General features: G+C 36.4%; 1 protein-coding gene across 1 annotated transcript in view; it reads right to left on the reverse strand.

Annotated features, from left to right (window-relative positions):
• CNGB3 (cyclic nucleotide gated channel subunit beta 3) overlaps positions 1-18140 on the reverse strand; it is a 161091-nt gene extending 142951 nt beyond the window's left edge. Inside the window, exons 1-3 of the mRNA XM_055286685.1 lie at positions 18012-18140; positions 14094-14175; positions 996-1122 (exon numbers count right to left, since the gene is read on the reverse strand). Coding sequence (XP_055142660.1) covers positions 996-1122; positions 14094-14175; positions 18012-18140 — 338 coding nt within the window. The remainder of the gene's footprint in view (positions 1-995; positions 1123-14093; positions 14176-18011) is intronic.
• Positions 18141-22830: the final 4690 nt, after the last annotated feature.

Consider the following 22830-nt stretch of genomic DNA (forward strand, 5'->3'; position numbering starts at 1 on the left):
GTATGTGTGTGCGTGTATGTAGTAGAGTGAGCTTGTGTTTATTTTCATATAGCCAAATTTGTGTTTATCGAAAGGCATTCTCTCTTTCTGATGCCAGTTGTTCATTCAGCAATTCCCTGGGTCCTAGATAATCACGATGACTCCTACTGACAGCAGATGGTTTAACACAGTAGAGGCACTGCTGAGAAGAGAAGGCAGGGTGGGGTGGAGTGGAGTGGGATGGACTAATAGGTACTTTTAACTTCTTTATAAGTGACAACTCTTTTTGTCTATTAAATAAGAAGAATATGCTTTTATTGTTTCATAAACATATTGCAATTATATCAACTATAGTTAAGCCATTTAAACTGGATCAGCAGGTATGTAATACCAAGCCAAGAAGAGGCAAAATGAAAGACCTCCTTGTTGGGATTTATTGCAGATTTACTGGTTCACATTTAAATTGTTATCTCTTTTGTAGTATTTCCAGTAATCTTATGGGAAGTACTTATAAAGCTGTATTCCTTCAGTGGCATAAAGATGTTCCAGTTCTGTAATTATTCCTGGTTAGCGTGTCACACTTTCTTTAGTGGATGAAGGGAAATAATAATTAATCTTTTGAAACAATAAAATATTCACAGAATTGAAATAGCTATTTATTTGTGAGCTTGGAAAATTTTCATCATTTCTTTTTAAAATTCATGCCTAGTAAATATATAGGCTGTTTCCATAATGATACAATGACTCATACACGTAGCAGCATTATTTTTGTTGTGATTTGGCCTATAGCCAAATGGCTGCCTAGAGATACTGGTTAGTGGCCATGCCTGGCGAGTGAGGTATGATGAACTGGACAGAACCAACCTTTTAGTTCTGACACAGTTTTCTTCTGTCATGTGACTACTGAAATTTTCCTGCCCTTATATTCAGCCAAAGGGGAGATTGGATATTTGAGCTCTTTAGGGTAGGCTGAGCAATATCTCTAAAATGTGTTGTGTGTTTTATTAAATGCTCACCTGTTTGGACCTTCTTTCCCGGGGTCCACTTCCTTCTGCTCTGGCACTGTTCCAGTTGGTTCTGCTGCATTTTGAGGGTCAGGGTTTGTGGTCAGATCTCCAGAGGAATTTTTCTTGGAGAGTTTGTCTATGAAAAAAAAATCACATAGATAGAAGAATGTACACCACTCTTGACCCAGCTGTATTTGGCAACATGAGCTACAAAGATGCTGCTTGTTTTTTAGAATAGTCTTCTCATGAACACCTCCTCTGGGACTTCTGCTAAACAAAGTAGGACTTTATGCAGGAAGAATTAACCGGTAGACACCTTCAGGCCAATGAAAAAATAGTCATGTGCTATTTAATGACAGAGATATATTCTGAAAAATGCATTGTTAGGTGACTTAGTCATTGTGCAAACATCATAGAGTGTACTTATATCATACAAATCCTGATGTTATAGCCTACCACACATCAAGGCTATACGGTATACTCTATTGATCCTAGGCTACAAACCTGTGCAGCATGTTACTGTAATAAATACTGTAATCCATTCTAACACAATGGTCAGTCTGTGTATGTAAACATAGAAAAGATACAGTTTGAAATATGTTGTTATAATCTTATGAGACTACCCTCTTTTATGCAGTCTTTTATTGACTTAAACATCTTTATGCAGCACATGATTGTAATTGAAGTTGGTGTATTATGTAATAAAGAGTTCATAAGATATATTTCTTTTTGATGTTGACAAAGCTGAGAATAAGAATTTATTATTCAGAAGGCATTTCCAGTTTTGCTAAAGTATTCATAATTTTGGGCTGAAATTGATACATCATAAAATTCAGAAAAGTAAAATAGGAAAAAATGTGATTGACACTATTTAACACTTGCATTCTACATTTTTATGAAATCAAATTTTTGTTTTTAGCTTGACCATCTTTAAGTTGTGAAATATTTTCTGAAGAAACGATATAAACTAATACGTACTAGCATTATTTTGAGTACAGAAATTAATTTCTTCCCTTCAAGCCTACAAATACAATTTCTAATTAATATAGTTTAAATTGTAATTTACCCAGAGAATAATCAACTTACTGGTAAATATTTGGATTATAGAGAAGATTTTAATGAAAGCAAATTACTTAATATTAAAAGAAAATATGGCGGAAAAGAAAAATAAGAACGAATACAATTTAACAGTTATTCATTATCCACAGTTTCTAACTTATTTTTAATTGGATGTCTTGTGCTTAGGATATTAAAATGGAGGCCCAAATCATCATTTTATTTTCTTGTAATATATATAGTTTAAAGATATAAGCAAACCCAGTATTGAAAATTTGGATTTAAAAAAGTGATAAATCAGGGGATGATCACCATACCAGTCCTTTAATATGAACATTTCTAAGATCCATCTAAAAATCTTTCAAGGCACTAAACTTTTCAGGAACAAGTTTCAGGAATAAAGGAAATCATAAAATTGAATCACTCCTTAAAGTTTTTAAAAGTTTAAGACTAAGAAAGCTTAAATTCTCGGATTTCCCAAGACACTTTTATTCATTATGCATCTCCTATCTACTTTTATTTTGGAAATATAGTATTTTTGGCTAGAAGATAGAAAACACAGTACTAGCTATGGCTTTTTTATGTTTAAATGGAAAAAAAAAACAATTCTCCAATTTACTTGGGATACAAAGGTCTCAATATGATCACATCCTTGAAGCCTGCGTGTAAGATTATGTTTAGATGAAATATTTAAAGTTGTAGGATAGGGACCCTTCTGTACAGGCACATGTAGTACACTAATGAGTTTATCAGTATCCAACAGATTTCAGAGTAAAAAAATTGCACTTTCACTATGTCATTTTGTACTAACAAGCTTTTGATAAAAATAAGAGAGAAGGATCTGTTTTCCTTATGTGTTTGGGTCAAGTCGTATTTTTCCATTTCTCTTTACCCAATCAAAACAAAAATCATATAGATCAGATCTCTGACAAATTTCCATTTTGTATTGCTGTCTGTGAAAGTGGCAGCCTAATCTTTTTTTGTATCCACAAACACTTGGACAATTACTATATGATATTTAGAAGCAAAATTCTTAATTGCTGGCCATGGATGTCTAGTGCATTTTTTGTTTGAAATCCTTGAAGCCATATGTTATATATACCTTTTATTACATTGAGGGGATCTAGAGTTATCATGGGCTTCTCAGAAGAGTCCGGACCAAGAAAAATGTTATGGATCATTGTGTTCACATATGTTTCTAGGAGTACTTACCCTAAAAGAAAATTAGGATTGATAAAGAACATGAAATATGAGTAAAAATCAGAAAAAAAATTGTGAATGTAAAACAAATAGAATCTGTAAAACATTTCTTAAAGGCTTTTACTGGCTATGGGTTTTTATTTTTGTTTTTGTTTTGAGACATGGTCTCACTCTGTCACCCAGGCTGGAGTGCAGTGGCATGATCACAGCTCATTGCAGCCTTGAACTCCTGGGCTCAAGTGATTCTCCCACTTCAGCCTCACGGATAGCTGGAACTACAGGCATGAGTCACCTCGCCCAGTTAATTTTTGTGTTTTCTTGTTGAGATGGGGTTTTGCCATGTTGTGCAAGCTGGTTTCAAACTCCTGGGCTCAAGCAATGTGCCTGTCAAAGTGCTGGGATTATTGGTGTGAGCCACTGTGCTTGGTGGGCTATTTCTTATAAAGCCACATGGATATAAGCTGCATCATATACCTCCTCCATCTCTCATTCAAGCTACAGCATATGTATTGCATTTTCAGCATTAACTTTTCTGCTAGTACCAATTAAATGACCAACTGTTCTGCAATAGTTCTTTTTGTCCATTCCTAACAAGAGTTTTTGTTTATCACCATGACATTTGGATAAAATTAATTCTAGGTAGATCTTAGCAACTTACCAGATCTTCTCTAGCTATTACCAAGCCTTTCTAAATTGATACTGCCTCTATTTTGACAAGCCTGGGATATTTATAAATTAATTTCAGCCTAATTTGATTTGTGGATAAGCATTTAATTACAAAATAAATCCTCATTAATAGCTTATTGATGAAGATTAGAAACCAGTTATTTCCTATTCTTGGCTTCAAAGCAGAACAACAACTTAAAAAACCCATGAGGACTTAAAACAAAAGAATGCCTGTCAACTATAGTTCAGTGTGGGTGTCTTTTTATCCATACAACATGTTATTTGTTTGTGGAAACAGATGGTCAGAGTGTTTGCATCATCCTCATCATGAAAGAGAAATCTAAAATACAAAGCAAATCTTGCTCTGGCATCTGGGTGAAGTGTTGTCAACTGCACATTGTGATTCTTCCCAGCTTCACACATGGACAGCAGGATTCCCAATTTCATAGCTGCCCAAATGAATAGTGTAAGTCTTTCAGCCAGTGGTGCTCTTTGCACATTGTATAGCAATTGCCAGAGCTCATCAGTACACTTGGTCAAATTCTGCCCTGGAATGTGTACCTGTGGCAGATAGTGAAATCTGGAATCAAAGTATTCTGACATGGTTGCCTTTATTGAATGTGCAAAAAAATAAGTAGAGTTTGCTCTCTACACACCAGGCTGATTCCATCCGGAGCCTGGCAGCGTCTCACACTGAGCCTGTGTAATATACTTCCAATCTCCTTGGCCCCTTGTAGCAGCACAACATGGAGACACGAGCAGGTGTGAAACATCTGCTTCTCTCTTCAGGTGAGGAAATAAGTGATGTGGAAATCCATTAACCTTCCACATTTTATCAGTGACATTACATAAATGCTGGACAGGAGGGATTCAAAGAAAGAACCTAATATCGGAATAAGGTTGTAAATTAAAAAGTTGGCTTGTTTTAGATGGATATGAAAAGCACAAGACTTGACAATGCCTTCACTGGTTAGAATCTTTGGTGTGGGGGATGGTACTACTTTGGTCAAATTTCCAGGTCTTAGGACATCAAAGACATGCGGGTTCTGTCTCAAAAATAAATCTCCTTTTATTAGGAGCCACCACTACCTGAGTAACTGGATGTTAGATGCATTAATAAAGATTAAGTCTGGGTACTTCAATTAGATGCATAAATGATACTATTATTTTCCATCTAAATGAACATTTGGAGTTAAGGACTAACAGTTTTAAGAAGTATATGATTAATGATTATTTTCTGGCACCTGAGATTGTATTTTTGGCTCAGCTTGTGGCTAATTTCAGAGTTGCTGGATTATCTAGTGTACTTAAAATAATTTTAACTATAACACTTTAATCACACTTGAAATTTTATTGTATGTTTGTAGATTGTCAAACAACATGGAGGAAGTTGACAACATTACAGCAGTGCACATAAAATGGAATCTGAAAGAGTGTTTTAAAATGGCATTCACAAGAACAGAAAAATGACATACTTTATACTAAAAACATGTAATCTTTAAAAAATCCAGAGAAGGACTCAGAAGGGATAAGAGTTCTGGAATCCATCTCATGTGAGAAATGGTTTGAGGAATTTAGGCTCTTTTAGTAAAGTATTTAAGATTAACTAGTGACCTAATAGTTATTTCAAATTCATAGAAAGGCTGTTACATAGAAAAGGAAATAGATTTATTTCATGTAGTCTAGAAGGCAGAAGAAAGACTTACCAATGAATTAACAAAACAAACATGCAAAACCCTCAAACATTCTAGCAACTTGTCTAACCACAAAATGCAGTGCTTCGTGAGGTAGTGAAGGCTCTGTTGGCTGGTGGTACTCAGGAGCCTCCAGCCAATCTAAGCCTGTGCTAAGGGAGCCTGTGCTGAGAGAGGACAGGATCTTTGCATGGGGTCAAAGCTAAGGTGTCCTCTAGCCAGCCTTAAAGTCCTATAATGTCCTGAAGGAATCTTTGTATTTAGGAAGATTTTTGACTTTAGGATACATCCTTACAAGTAAAGAAATATGCAAATTGCCAAACGAAAAAGAACGTGGATCCATCTAAGTTAGTTTTGTTACTGTGTCAGGATGGAGGAATCCAGTCCTCTCTCAATGTCATGCTAGTTTCAGGGACTTTTTTAAAACTGAGATTAATTCATCTAGAAAACACATTTTACATATAGGTATTAAGGAATGTGATGAGTTACCAGTGCTGGGTACTGAACAGAGACCTGTAATCCCTACATAACTAATTCTTTAGGTGACTCTGGATAAGTCCCTTTTCTATAACAGTTTCCTCATCCATAAAATGAAAAATACTTTTGTCCTGGGGATTTCTGTGAGGATTAGATAAAGACTCCATTTGAGAAAAATGCAATATAAACACAAAGTGTTCCATGAGCCAGACTGGAATAAATTGCTTAAAAAAAGAAAATGTATATTAACTCTTTCAGGTCTTCATAGCACTGACGTATGTGGGGCATGATGCAAAAACTTCCATTTACTTAACAGAGCCCAGGAACCAGAAAACCGTAATGCAATTTTCCATAAGTCAGCTATATTCTTTGGCAGAAAGAAGCCTAAAAGCTCAGAGTTTAATTGAATTATGCAAATATATTTAAATCATGCAAACTACAACATAAAAGGCCTTTTAAAGGAAAAAAATCCATCCTATCCACATTAGTTAGGGTCTCTTAAATTTTTAGCTTATAAAACATGTAATGACAGTAATTTTATCAGTCAGAATCTGTTCTCTATTCAGTATTTAAAACAGGGTATGCTTTCTATGCCAAACTTCGCTCTTTTAAGCAAGGGAGCTTTCTGCTGTATTACATGCAGGAATGGTTACCCATCACACACATGCTGGGCACCTAATCTCAAGAGGGTGGCCTGTCCACAGCTGGCTGGCAACCTCAGTGGTGGTCTGAAGGGCTCTGCTCAATGGGAAAAATGGTTGTTATCTAAGTCAGTCAGACTACTCCCTTTGGAATTTGGACTGAAAAATGAGTAAATGGAAATGAGAACAGTCCAGAGCAGATATGCAGAGAAAACACAGCGCTCATGAGAAATGAAGCCATATTCACTAAGGGAAAAGGAGAAAAAGTAATTAGCTCCTAGGCTGCCTCAGTCTGAAAGCGTCCCCTAAATGGCTTTTCAGCTCTAGTTATCCATAAGTTTTCTTACAATGAGCCCCTGCCACTGAAGGTGTCCTGATTATGTCTCTGTCTCTTGCCAAATCAGCACAATTAGGAATTTTCTTCATCATCTCAAACTAGAAAGCATGTAATATTTATCTTTTTTCTAGACTAAATTTAAAAAAATGTCACGCTAACTTCATTCATTTCTCAATTCTTTTGTTTATCATCCTATCAGGTATCATTTTAAAAGAATACTTCTGATTGTTGGCTACATAAGACTATTTGTATTTGGAGGAAGGAAATAAATACGCTTGATTCTTTTTTAAAATTTCAGTTTTTATTTTAGATTCAGGGGATGCGTGTGTGTGTTTGTTACATGGGTATACTGCATGATGCTGAGGTTTGGGATGTGAATGATCCTGTCACACAGATAGTGAGCAGAGTACCCAACATTTAACTTTTCTTTTTTTTTGTTATTATTTTATTTTTTATATCTCCTCTAAGGTGAAATAGTTTTTCAACTCTTCCCGCCTCCCCAGTAGCCTGCAGAGTCGATTGTTCCCATCTTTATGTCCATGAGTACCCAGTGTTTAGCTTCCACTTATAAGTGAGAACATGTGGTATTTGGCTTTCTATTTTGGCGTCAATTTGTTTAGGATAATGGCCTCCATCTTCATCCATGTTGTTGCAAAGGACATGATTTCATTCTTTTTTATGGCTGTGTGGTATTCCATGGTATATATGTGCCACCTTTTCTTTATCTGACCCACTGTTGATGGGCACTTAGGTTGATTTCATGTCTTTGCTATTGTGAATAGCACAGTGATGAACATACAAGACTGCATGTGTCTTTTGGGTAGAACGATTTATTTTCTTTTGGGTATATACCCACTAATGGGATTGCTGGTGCAGAATGGTAGTTCTGTTTTAAGTTCTTTGAGAAATCTGCTTGAGTAGTTTTGATAAAAAGTTATATACATTTTTTAGGAGGATGTCTGTCTTCCCACCTTATCCTTTGGCTGGTGAATAGGACTGAAAGTTACAAGGAGTGGACTACAGAACTAAAATTAGCCATAGTAGTACGTCCTATGCATGTCAATCAAACTGGTTGGTCGTACACAGCAAAGTCTTTACTAAATTTCAGTAGATGGCCTAGTTATTTTTGTTTTCCACATAGGACACATTAAATTGTATATGCTAATTGTTACTGCCAAGGACTGAAGGGTGGTTTCCTATTTAAACATCCACTACCTTTTCTGAAAAACTGGACTTTATTTTATATTTTAATTTATTTATGGTTTAAGAGACAGGGTTTCTTTCAGTCATGCAGGCTGGAGTGCAGTGGCATGACCATAGCTCACTGTAACCACAAACTCCTGGGCTCAAGTAATCTTCCCACCTCATTCTCCTGAGTAGCTGGAACTACAGGCGGGTGCTACTATGCTCAGCTAATTAAAAAAATGGGGGGATAGAGGTCAGGTCTCGCTATGTTGCCCAGGCTGGTCTCAAGAAATCCTCCTGTCTTGGGCTCCCTAAGCACTGGGATTACAGGCATGAGCCACCGTGCCTGGCCAGCTTTATTATTATTTTTAGAGTAGTTTTAGCTCCAGAGCAGTTTTTAGTTTTAGACTGCGCCCAAAGTGAGAGTTAGCTGAAATGCAGGCTATGTCAGTTTGGAGAGATGATAGGGACCTGGGCAAGGCTGGGGGCACCTCTGTAGATTTGGAATTGTGCTAGACTTGGAACCTAGGGGTCTTGGCCATGGAAAGCTATTTGGCAAGCAGTTCCAGAGAGGCCACCCTACTTGTAGTCTGCTTACAAAACAAAGACTGGGATGGAGATTATGAGTAAAGAGGAATGGAAAAGTAACAGGATCACTAAACGCATTGCCAGATTCAGAATTTTGTCTAGGGATTTCACTGTTTACAAATGCAGACAACATTACATATCCACCACGTGGTTGGTTAGAGGTCACAGAATGGTCTTGTGGACTAAATTTGATAAGAATTCAGTTATGTGTTCCCAGTGATTTAAGAAAGGGAATATTTAAACATTAAAAAAGTCAACATTTAAAAATTGAGATCTTTCAAATTAACATTTGTGTTTGTAGTTTGTCTTGACAAGGTGTAACACCTGGCAGAACTTGACCTTCATCCCCATGTGACAGTGACTAGCAGAGCTGAGTAGCCTCTGACCTCTTCAGACAGGGCATGAATGCTCCTCATTTATGCTACCTGGCTTATATCAGGGTTGGGATTTACCAACCTCAATGCTAAATGCTTTACATATATTAACTAATTTAATTCTCACTCACAACCCAACACTGATAACAGTGTTGTCCTTATTTTATACATGAGCAAAATGACACTCAAAGATGTTAAATGCCTCAACCAAAGAGCTAGAAAGTAGCAGAGTTGTGATTTGAATTCGGGGGTGTCAAATTCTCAAATGCTGTTTTTTTTGTTGTTGTTGTTGTTGTTGTTTTTGTAGTATATTGCCTTTACTATGATTTCAACATGATTGTAGGAAAACTCAATTTTATTTTTAAAATGGTTTTTTTTTTAAATGGCTTTTTTTTTTTTGGAGAGAGTCTTGCTCTGTTACCCAGGCTGGAGTGCAGTGGCGCAATCTCGGCTCACTGCAAGCTCCGCCTCCCGGGTTCACGCCATTCTCCTGCCTCAGCCTCCCGAGTAGCTGGGACTACAGGCACCCGCCACCACGCCCGGCTAATTTTTTGTATTTTTAGTAGAGATGGGGTTTCACCGTGTTAGCCAGGAGAAAAATGGTTGTATTTTATATTTCAAGTTGGAATTATTTTAAAACTGTATGTATTATAGTTTTCCATTGCTGCTGTAATCTATCACCATAAACTTAATGGCTTAAGGCAACACAGTCAGTTGTCTTACAGTTCTGAAAGTCAGAAGTCTAAAACGTGTCTGACAGGCTATCTTCCTCCTGAAAGCTCCAGGAGAGCATCTTTCCTTGTCTTTTCCAGCTTCTAGAGGTCACAGCACTCCTTGGGTTCTGGTCCCTTCCTCCACCTCCAGAGAGCATCAATCCACCTCTGCTTTCATTGTCCCATCTCTTGCCCTTGACTCTCCTGCTTCAAGTCTTATAAGGACCCCTTGATTACATTGGGGTTACCTGAATAATCTGGGATAATCTTCCTATTGCAAGATCCTTAGTAACATTAGCAATTTTCTTCAATGTAAGCTAACCAATTAATAGATTTTAGAGATTATGTTGTGGACAGCTTTGGATAGCCATTAATTGGCTTACCACACCATACTAGCAATGGGAACTCAACTTTGACCCATTTCTACACAAATAAGTTCACTTAAAAGTACCATAAACCACTAGGTAAATTACTTACATATCCTCTACTGGTACCAAGACATTTATTTAAAGAAGCATTTAACGTAATATAAATGAAATAGATGCCTAAGGAAGATGATTATAATCAAAAGAGGACCTTAGTAAGTTATCTTTATTTGAATCCAAAATATGTTGCATTCTTCATTTCCATGGCAGATATAAATTAAACCATGTTCTGCAGAAGATAAGAGTTCTATAATCAGAAATCAACATCTGCAGATTTATGACATTGCACCTGCATGTTTTGAAGTGAACACAAAAATACCAAGCACATATCAGAGGCTATCTTTAAACACTAATAATTTTGCTTTTTCAAGACAAAATATCTTAAATATAACTGTTATTCCTATTAAAGTCTTTGGAGACATGCTAAGTCTGCAGATTTAAATGAAACTACTTTTTCCTTCAACTCAAATAGCTCCTCTGTTAAATGAAACTTCCACAAAAGAGTTTTTATTACCAGCTATGAAGAATTAAAGCTTACAAATACACTTTGAGAAAAGTATGACAAAGATAAGAATAAACTTGTCTTTTCAAAGGTGTAATCCTTGGTTTTATGCCAATTAAGATTGTATTTTTCTGTGCAAAGAACTGTAGATTTAAACCATTACTATTACAAAGTAACTCAGAAAAAAAGAATTGTAGTTTGAATTATCAGAATGTTTTTCTCTTCCTTGGTACTTCCATTTGTTAATCACATTTTGGTGTATGCATTCAAGATTGTTTTATAGTCTACAAAAGGGTCTTCTCCTTTTAAACAAATTTGAAGATTGAATAATGGTCTTCAATTACTGATAAAAATAAGGCAAGACCACATTTTTTACAATGTCCTCTTGGTTTATGATTCTTGCTATTTATGGAAGTTTTATATATGTGAGTTTGGATCAGATAGAGTTTTAGGATTATTAAGTGTTTTCCTCATTCAGTGACACATTATCCTAAATATTTAAAATCAGATAATCTAGCAGTTGAACAGTCTAGCTTTAGTCATCAGTTAGGAAGTATTATATTGCATTCACGTTGAAAAATGTATTGTAGAACACTTATTTTTCTTCACCCTTTCTCCTTGGATAAGTCAATGCTGATTTTCTATTTGGAAGATACTGTTTTCCTATCTTTGTGGCAGAGATAAAAGTACAGAAGAAAGATAGTGGCAAAAACACCTGGTCTGTATAAGAACAAGTATCCTCTACATTCTAATCTGCAGAGGGAAAAAACAGGGGTGTTCTTCAAAATAAGTAAACAAACTCAAGAAAACTAAAGTGAATTTTCTTCCCCTTTTTAAACAAATTTTATTCTTGTAACTAGGTAGAGAGTAGATTGTAAAAAGTATAAATATAAATTAATTTAGGAAAAAAATCAACATCTTTATAATATTATCCTCCCAAGTGGACACGTTTTCCTCCAGTTATTTAAGTTTATTCTACATATGTCTGTAAAATTCAGTTATTTTCTTCATATAGGTTCTTTCCTTTTCTCCTAAATAGAAACAAGTAAGTATGAGAGTGGGGCCATTTGTTCAGAGCAGTCCTTTTTTTAAATTTTTCTTTATTACACAACAGGTTTAATGTAGCATTTCCAAATTAAAGTAAGATGGTACTGGAATTTGGACTTATTTAAAAATTAAAAATGTAAAAAACCTTTTAGGTTGAGGAGTACATGTGCAGGTTTATTATATGGGTAAATTTTGTGTCACGGGGGTTTGGTATACAGATTATTTCATCATCAAGGGAATACACATGATACCCTATAGGTAGTTTTTCTATCCTCACCCTCCTCCCATCCTCCACCCTCAAGTAGATCCTAGTGTCTGTTGTTCCCATCTTTATATGTGTACTCAATGTTTAGCTCCCACAGGTGAGAACATGCCGTGTTTGGTTTTCTGTTCCTGTGTTAGTTTGCTTGGGATAATGGCCTCAGTACTTTCATTGTGGGGATATTCCTTGACAGCAATTTGTGTATTTAAAACATTTCTTGTGATTTGTTTTTAAATTTATAATCTTGTAACTTTTGTGCGTTTCTTATTTTTGTTCCTTAAAGCTGAGACATTTGGGCTAGTAAAAGCTCAATTGTGCCTCAGTTCAAATATTTGTTTTAGTGCAAATAGGAAGTCATTAACAATCATCATACACAGACTTTGTCTAACAGATGAAAAGCAAACATTTGTGCTAGTTTTATGGCAATAATTTTATTTTTATTATTTAACAAAACATATGCTGTTCTAGTGATTTCCCTTTCATTTCTGTATTTTTTTGGTTAGGGGGTAGTGTTCCTACTGGGGAGAAGTAGGAGAGAAGGTCTAGAAAGGGGGTCTGGGAATAGATCACATTAAAGTCTACAAAGTCAGGTGGAGGAATTTAGATTTTGTCCTGCAGGCAATATGCAAGCACTTAAGCTTATTGAGCAAATATTGAGATCAAAGTGGTGGTTAATGGAAAATAATCTGCTAACAGTGTTTGGGCTGGGTAACAAGGGGAGAGATGAGTGAAATAGAGTTCTAAACAAAAGCAACCACTTAGCCTGGGGGTACTGCAGACATGAGCTACTAATAAGGGCCCGAGCCAGGATGGTATTGCTGAGATTGGAAAGAAAGGAAGTGGGCCGGGCGCAGTGGCTCACGCCTGTAATCCCAGCACTTTGGGAGGCCAAGGCGGAAGGATCACGAGGTCAGGAGATCGAGACCATCCTGGCTAACACAGTGAAACCCCGTCTCTACTAAAAATACAAAAAAATTAGCCAGGTGTGGTGGCGGGCGCCTGTAGTCCTAGCTACCTGGGAGCCTGGCACAGGAGAATGGCGTGAACCTAGGAGGCGGAGCTTGCGGTAGGCCGAGATTGCGTCACTGCACTCCAGCCTGGGCGACAGAGCGAGACTCTGTCTCAAAAAAAAAAAAAAAAAGGAAGCGGGTTTCAGGGTCCTTATGAAGGGAGATTTGGTGACTAATTTACTTTACAGGACATCCTAGTTAAAGGAATAAAACCTGAGTAAGGTTTTGAGCTTGGGAGGCTGAAAGAATGATAGTACCAGGGGTAGAAGTAAATCAGGAGAGGGAGCGTATTTGTAGCAGAGGATAAGGAATTTAGTTTTAGACAGGCTTTCTTTGTGATGCAGTAGAATATACCGTCGTGTACATCTAGTGGTGAGTTGAAAAATATTGACAGTCTTAAAAAAGAAATTGACCTGATACGGATTTAGAATCATCCCTGTAGAATCGAGTGTGGTAGCCTTAGGAGTAAATGAGCCTTATAATGGAGAGAGTTTAGCAGGAGGGAGCAGAGGTGTGAGTGCTAAACCTTTAAATGTGTTCAATCCACATTCATGTTAATGTCTTTATATTGCTTATCAATGTCTGAAATTGCATCGTTCACAATGTGCTTATCTATGATGTGTTTTTTTAGACTACAAGCTCTACGTAACCTCAGACTCTGCCCATGTTGCTCATTACTGCACCTCCAGCCCATGGAACAGTGCCTGGCACATGTCAGGTGATGAAAATGCATCTATTGCATGGACAAATGAGTTACTGAATGAGGATATAAAGTTTTTGAAATATTCAGATCTTCAAATAACCTCAGTGTGAGCCTAGATAATTCAACTAGTCAAGGACAAATATTTCATCAGACAGCACATTTCAGATAAATATGTATTTCACTTTTTAGTTTTTTGTTGTTGTTTTTTTTTCAGGCTGCATTCTGACCTTGTATGTTGGTGTGTGGCTCTTCAGACGTGACTGGAGTTGACTTGGTTTTGAGAGATTTATCTTCATCTTTGTTTTCTTCCTTTGAGAAAAAACATAGAGATTGTATGTGATGAATTTACATAAAAATGAAGTTGAATGTAAAATGTAACACCATTTTCCACTTAATTGTCAATCGGATTATTAAAATTGACTGTTTATGATGTGCTAAAAATTATTCTTGCATTTAAAATGGGCATTCTTGGCCTACTATTGAATAATCAACCTCAGCCTCGACAGCTTGTTAGTCACAGGAGCCCTCTGGTTTTTTCAGCGTGGATTCTGTGTTTCTCTTGTTCACATTCCTTCAATTCTGGTCTTTACTTGCCATAGGCCTAGCATTGGTCTAGGTCTTTAGTGGTAGAACTTAAAATAGTTGAGAGAAGGCAGTTTGGTCCCATTCACACAAAGCTCCCTTTCTTCTCTCCATGATTTCATGTGCTTCTACCTCATCATTTGTCTGATCATCTAAGCTTTCCTTTGAAATGCCGTTATGTCCCACTAGACATGGCCAATGTGTGCCTCAGGATGTTCCTACAGGGGCAGAGTGAAACAAGATATGAGGTTAGAACATAAAGATTGACTCCCAAGCTATGCACAGTCTAGAAGGAGAAACAAACACACAAAAATGTTAAGTGCAAGAAAATGTAGGTGACGAATCAATGTCTGTAGAGGATTAGGATGGGGCATAAACAGGAAGTGGTCAATTCTATTGGAGTAGAAGGGAAAGAAAGGAAACTATTCCAGAGAAAGTAACTCTTGACTTTATAAAGATAAGATTTTTGTTTTTTACATGGAGAGGACTTAGAAAACATTCCACGCAGATGATGCAGGTTTAGCAAAAGCCAAAGGCGTGACTGTACATAGGTGGGGAGAGACTACAGTAGGAGTGGTTGGATGGGACAAAGGGTGAGTAGATGAGGCTTGAGAGTAGGCAGGGACCAGAAGGACACTGAGAGTCTTGTGTGCCTGCTATGGAGTTTTGACATTATTTTTAAGCCTTGTGTGTCATAGAAGCATTTTAAACTAAAAAATAAATTAATTCTTTTGTAGTTACTTCTGTGAACCAGTTTACAAAGGCCAAAGCATTGAAAAATAAATAAATAAATTAATTAATTAATTGGCTGATTTTCACTTAAGCCTCACAATAACCATATACATTAGGCAAGGCAGCTATTATTATTAATATTATTATATTATTGAATATGAAATTGAGTGGCTAGTTTATATGAACCTAGCTAGAAAGCTATAAGTCCAGGACTATTTATAAACAGTGAAAAAGCCTTCTGACTTCAATCAAGTCCTTTTGCATCATTATGATGTTATTCATAAACATTTCTATCATAGTCTTTATGTGTATACAAATGTAGATTTATGTGAACGGTGTCTTCTTCTGGGAAGAGAGAGTTTGGATTAGACTGATTTGCAGTTCTTAAATTATTGTTTATTGATAGGTGAGAATTACCCATGACATTTTGGTGTGTAAATGCACTCTTCAAATGACTCTTTAAAAAACACAACATACATTGATACATTTATTCCTAGATAGTTGCTTATAAGACTCTAATCATTTATTCATAGTTCAGAGGCTTATTGTTTAAATGCCATTTTGAAAGGTCAAATTCCGTGAAAGAAAACAGGACTTTAACTTTCTGTCATTTTTGACATTTAGCGTATTTGAAATTGGAGATAAACTATTTTTTCCCATACCCACATGTTCTTGGAAAGAACAGATGCAAATAATTGCCCAAATATGACTTTTAAGATATAATGTGGCTGAGCGCAGTGGCTCACACGTGTAATCCCAACACTTTGTGAGGACGAGGTGGGCGGAACACCTGAGGCCGAGAGTTTGAGACCAGCCTGGCCAACATGGTGAAACCTCGTCTCTACTAAAAATACAAAAAAATGAGCTGGGTTTGGTGGCATGTGCCTGTAATCCCAGCTACTCGGGAGGCTGAGGCAGGAGAATCTGTTGAATCCAGGACACAGAGGTTGCAGTGAGTCAAGATTGCACCACTGCACTCCAGCCTGGGCGACAGAGTGAGACTGTCTCAAAAAAAAAAAAAAAAATCTAATGTGATGCCAGTAGACTTCGTGATTGATATCCACAAATTATGGCTGTTGGAATGGCATGGGATATACCTAAGGGGTGCTCTACCTGTGCCTAATCTAAGTACTTCTCCAATATTCATGTTTTGAAAGGAAAGACAACTCTTTAAGAAGTTTCTCTTCTTTTTTCGCCTTCTAATTTCCCTTTATCCTGCAGGTAAAGTATCTTAAAGGGTTGACTCAACTAATATCCCTCCTGTTTTGAGCAGTATAGCCTAGTGATTTAGCTCTCAGGTGCTGAATTCAGATAGGACTTGGTTCCAATCCAGGCTCTGCCATTTGCTAGCTATGTGTAAGGAGCAAATTGTAATAGGACCTGTGACTTGTGAGGATTAAATACAGTAGCCCTAGAAAAGGGCTTAGCACCTTGCTTGGCACATAGTAATTGCTGTTAGCTACAGTGTTCTCCAAGAGAATAATATATTAGCTATTAGCTATTTTTATGTGCTCCCTTGGAAAATAATCAAGTAGGCAAGGGTTAAAGATGAATGTAGTGACTTTCCCAGAGCAAAACACAGCAAGACTAGCTGAAGGGAAGTACCAGCTCAATATTTGTGACATTGTATGAGTTCTTAAACATATAAATAACTTTTAGTGTGGGATTATTTATTTTGACATAAGAATTAGAAAGAAGTCAAGGGCACGCTCACGAAGCAATACTAACACAATCCTCCTCATCTCCTCTCTACTGCAAAGCAGTCAACATTAATCAGAAAAGGAAGGCAGGTTTTCCACGGCCAATGTTAAATAATCTCAGGTTGTCTATCCTCTAGGCTCATTTAAACCCGAACCACTGGACCATGCTCCCCTAGTCCCTGAGGAGCACTCCTGCTTGTACTTGTCATCTCTCATCCAGCTGTTTCAGACGGGAAAGTAACTACTGCTCTAAAAATCTTCTGTAGCTCTTTTAGATAATTCTAGTGAGTAATTCATGAAAATTATTCTCTAGATAGTTCTAAGTAAATATTGCTCTAGTAATGATCACTTTGGACTTAAACCTGTCACAGAAACACAAATTCTTATTAATAATAATAATGGCCACTTGTAAAGTACCTACCATGTGCTTTATATATTACTGTCTCTAGTTCTCATAACAAAGCAGAAATTATCATATACATTTTGCAGATAAATATATTTAGAACTTGTGAAAAGACTTGTTTAAAGTTCCTCCATCTTGGCAGTATTAAAATTTTGTAGTGTATAATTCTAAGTTGTGGAGGGCTGTCCTGTAGTGACAGGATGTTGAGCAGCATCTGCAGACTTTACCCACTGGATGCCAGTAACATCCCCACCCTGGAGCTATGACAACTGAAAATGTCCCCAGATTTGCCAAATGTCCCTTGAGTGGTAAAATCGCTCTCAATTGAGAGCCAATAGGTTTCCTATTGCTCTAGAGAATTTGTTGTTAACATGTGGTTTATGAAGACCAGGATACTTGATGTTCTTTGTTGAAACTCAGTCAAGTAACCAATTTAACATTTGAGAAATGATTTCATTTTGGATGATGGTAGAAGCAAAAATCAGCAACGAGAAGTCTTACTTGGCTTTTCCAAATCCTAGTATAGTCTCCTAAACATTTATTATTCTTTTTATGAACAAATATGTACAGAATATATAAATTGATGAAGATAAGCCCGACACAGTACATGTACCAGATGGTGCCAGGTAAAACTACTAAACAATCATATATCATAGCAGTGATTAAATGCTATTACCAGATAAGAAATGATGAAAATCAAGGCTTGCATAGGAATGTAGAGGACATACCTGTGCTGTGGTTTGCTGAGACTGATTACTTGGATGACAGCCTTCTTCATTCCGATGAGAACTTTGTTCATTCTCATTGTTCTCTCCTATAGGCTTCACCTTGTTGACTTTTGTCAGTGATTTAAACATCTTCTCTGAGGTGGTTCTGAAAACCCTCTGTATTTATGACTGTGCCCGAAGGTAGAGAAATGTACTTTGTTTTCCTTTTCTTTAGTACACAAGCCAATTAGTTGTTTAATCAGGATTTTGTTCTGGTTAATTCCTACAGGCAACTCCTTAGCTAGTCAGGGCTTTGGCTTAAAAGCAGCAAATTACTTCAGCTTGGGTGATTTGCACTCTGTTTATGAACTTTAGGGAGTCAAAATGATCTCGTGAATAATTTAGAAGTAGAGGATTAAACACAGCTTCATATTTGATTTGAATGGTTTAAATGTGATCACACAACACATTGGTTTCTTTCTTTTTTTTTCTTCTAATTACCCACCTACTTATCTTTATCTATCTAACTTTATGCAAAGTAATATGGAAATGATTAAAAAAATAAAACATCCATGAGGGCTTGTGATTTGAAACAACTCATTCGCTCCTCAAAATCCCCTTCTCTGGTCCTGCAATGTTAGGCCACTATTTTTAAGCTTTCTTTTTCTGTTCTTCTGGTGGTTGATTTCCACATGGCTAAACAAAAAAAAATCTGCTTATTCTACTCTGCCTGTGTGTGTGTGTGTGTGTGTGTGTGTGTGTGTGTGTAAATTTTGACCCCAAACCTGTATGAGGCATAGGTACAAGACTAAGATTTGTTAAAGAGAACTTTTTTCCCCCTCTACCCAGAGCCCAGACAAAGTTGATGTTCTATGCTGTTGGATGAGATTTTTAGTGCACCAAAGATGCATGTTTTTTTTTTAAAGGGGTTCTGTTTTTGTTTTTGTTTTTAATGAGAGAACTTATCTTCTGCAGTTTCAAATTAAAACAAAAGCCTTTATGCAAAAAATAAAGGCTTTTTATGCAACAAGGCACACACCCACACCCAGGGCAGCCTAAGTCAACCCATCAAATACTTCTTGCCCTCTGTATTTTTGCAATCTGGAAATTTCCTTGAGATACTAGTTATGTATTTTAAGATAGGTTTATTACAGTTAATACAGAAAAAATTTGCCTTTAAGTATTTATGAAGAAAGCATTTTAATTTAGATTTCATATTACCAAAATTGCAGTTCCCTTATGGATTTTTAAAATAAATTAGAAGTTTTAATTTTAGATTCAACCATTTTATCAAAAATAAACTTACCTAATAAATAACATAATTGAATACATGATTTGACTTATATGGCCTGGAAACACAAAGCTATTTATTTTTGTTAAAAAATGGTAGGGGGTGTTTTGGTTCCATTATTGCTTCAGAAATAATTCTGAATAGATTATCAAATATGTATAGGGCCATTTTAGGAACTTTTCAGATAATCCTGTAATCCTATAATTGATTACATTTTGAACTTCGGATATAAGCATAGAAGCTAAGCCAAAAGAAGGGAAGGTGTTAACAGCCAGCCTGTGACTAATTTTTTCCCTTCCTAAGACCTGCAGAGGAAAAGATGACCTCACCAGACTTTCTTATAAATCTCATAGTATTTATCAGTGCAAAAATACCAGGGAGTCCCTATTTATGAAATTTTTTTAGCAGGACATTTCTGGTCTGTCTAGATTGCTTATTGTAAATAAGCCTGGAATTTAGCAGGCTGTCTGGAGAATGGAGAGAGAGGTGCTATGTAAGCTCTGTAAGAGAATGTGGAACGAAGATGTCCCCAAACCAAACTGCCTTCCTTTTGTGAGAAACGTTTTTGCAGACAATGCTCAAAAATTACTTATAAATGCAAAACTAAAATGTGCCTACTGCAGGAGAAAATGGTCTGTTTTGTTTGGATGCTGTGTCTGATGATTTGGGGTTTTTCCCAAAATGAATGTTTTGTTTATTCCTGATGGCAGCTTGTAGCCAATGAATCATTAATAAAGTTTGGTGCTATGTAAGATCTGTGATTCTGGGTAGTCTGTTTTGACAATTCAACCCTTTAGATTTATCACAGGTCAGAATAAATGGGATAGAGATATTATTAAATAATTCAAGCACCTTTAAAATGATTTAAAATACCTCCAACAACCTGATTTTTGACAATAGAGTGGCATTAACATGGGCTTTAAAATTATAAATGACTACTTTTATTTTGTCTAGATCAGAGGTCTCAAAGTTTGGAAAATGGACAACTAGAAAGAATTCTGGAATGAAGGACATGAATTTTGGATCATTCTTTTTCACTTCAGTAGCTCTGTGAACTAAGGTAAATCTCTTGCCTTAACCTGGAAATAACTAGGTTGGGAAAAAATAATGTTTGTTTTCTTCTGATTTTAAATTCTGTGATTTGTGGTCTTCTGCAGAGGAGCTCTTCTAATCAGCAAGAAGATAAGGGAAGAAGGAGGGTTGCTTATTCTGGGTGAAATGGCTTACTAGAATTTCACCAATAACAATTTATTTATTTTTTTTGTACCAAGTTGCCATATTGCTAAGGTAGTGTATGACAATGGGAATAAAAACAATTTTTCTTCAATATAACTGACTGTTTGTCTAACTGAAGCCCCTCAGCCACTCCTCCTTCTCTATGGCATAAATGTATAAACTCCTTACCAGGACATTCCCGGCCTTGTATCATTGACCTTTGCCTAACTCCGGTTTAATCTGTAACCCTGACCTCTCTTTTGGCTCTTGCCATAATCAATAATTTAAAATAGCTTGAACTCCTCTGCTTTTTCTTGCCTGTACCCATGTCTTTGCTCATGTGTACTGTTCCCCTGCCTGCAACGCTGTTCCCTTTCTTGTCTATCTAGCTTAAGCTTGGTGTTTCCTTCTCCTACCTGTCCTCTCTTCTACCATGGACAGCTATACCTATAATCCTGTCTTTTTGTTGCAATTGTATCTATGCCATACAGCGATCTCTACCTTATCACTTCTCATTTTACAGTCATGTCCAGGTCTATTTTCTCTATTAGAGCATAAGCTCCTGCAGGCAGAGACTATGCTTTGGCCACCTTCAGATTCCTGTGCCCAGCTCAGTGCTTGACATATTCTAGGTACTCCATGAATGTTTGTTGAATAAATAACAGGAAGAAGATGGTATAGACCATCTCTTAGTTCTAGATTAACAGTGAAGAGATTCTCTGTGGTAGATGCAGTATGTAAGAAGAAGTGGAAAAAATCTCCCTGGAAGAATGCAAATGTTATAGCCGCATTGTTTTTTATTAGTAGCCATTGCTGGCTGAAGTTGGGATAGGCTGAGAGAAGCATGCATAAAATAATGGTATGTTTTACAACAAATGGTGTCTTAGATACCACAGATGGTATACAAATGACACATAGGAATATAGCATATAAAATACAAATTAGATGGTAATAAAGCTATGCTAAAACAAAAAGATTATCATCATTAGCAAACAGTTCCATATTCTTGTTGTGACTAGTAATTTTATTTTCAGCAGAGCATCAGCCATCATATAGACATTGTTTTAATCTTATTGATTTTTAAGTTTTATGTTAAATTTTCAAATAAGTTTTAGCTTTATGGTTCTATAAAAATTATAAGCAAATGAAGATTATATCTAGTTTCAGGTTTGAACATATTTAAGTATTATTCTTATGAATTATTCAGATAGGATCTGTAATAAAGTTTTCACTTAATAGGAGTCAGGTTTGGGAAATGCTATCTTTCTTTGAGGGAATCTTTAATGATGGAATTTCAGATATTCCCACTGGGGGATGTCTGCAAAATTTTGAAGGAGGAGGACTTTCTTCTGGTAATTCTCAAATCACAGTCTCCTCTGCTTCTGGATGGGGTCATGGGTTGAAAACTTGTTTTTTTCTGGCAAATTATTGGAAACAAATTAAGGTTATAAAACCAACTAAGGTTATATTTTCCCCGTATCTACTAGAAAGAAACATTTAGGCAATTTTCCAAGATCTTTCTGAATTAAGTTCAAGTAGTCTGAATATTATTTCAATAAGGGAAGAGCAACCACTGAGTATAAAGGGATTAGCTGGTTTACAGTAGATAACCTAAAACAGTAATTGAAGGGAAACTCCTAGAAGTCTTCCCCCATCTCAGGTTAGGGGCTGTGTATTTTTAGGAGAAGATAATAACCTGGTAACAAACCTGAACACTGACCAAGTCCTGAAAAATTAACTACGCTGAATATACTTAATAAGGCAGGAAAACAGGTGAGTAAATTATGAGCATTTTTTAAAAAATATAAGACTTTAGAGAAAAAAGTTACTAGCAATGTCTGGTTACCTGTGAACAAGGTTTAGGCGCTCGTCTGCAAAATGGAAGCTGGAATAACAAGCTAGATTACACAGGCCAATGAATAAGATGACAGATAAAAATTACCTGCTGTAAGTTAAATTCCCAATAAATATTTGCCAAATTGAATAAAACAAATTGTGTTTTCTGAAGCAGTAAAATTTAAAATACTCTGTATATTAAAGCATATAATTCTATTGAGCAGTGAACATTTGTGTTCTTAGTGTGTGTCAGGTGCTCGGCTAGCTGCTGTGGAATATGCAGAGATGACCAAAATATGGCATCTGCCTGCGCACACTCACTTTTTGAGATGGAAAGATGGAAGGTTTATAGACAATCACAAGACACTTTCCATAATGGCAGTGTGTGAGCCATGCCACCTAAGCAGAGAAGAGCAGGTGACCAAGTCTGCCTTTGTGTGAATGGGCTGTAAAATGGGGAGTAAAGCTCCGTGGAGGAGCTAATGCTCACGACAGGTT

The sequence above is a fragment of the Symphalangus syndactylus genome, chromosome 7, assembly GCF_028878055.3.
Source record: "Symphalangus syndactylus isolate Jambi chromosome 7, NHGRI_mSymSyn1-v2.1_pri, whole genome shotgun sequence".
NCBI classification, from domain to species: domain Eukaryota; kingdom Metazoa; phylum Chordata; class Mammalia; order Primates; family Hylobatidae; genus Symphalangus; species Symphalangus syndactylus.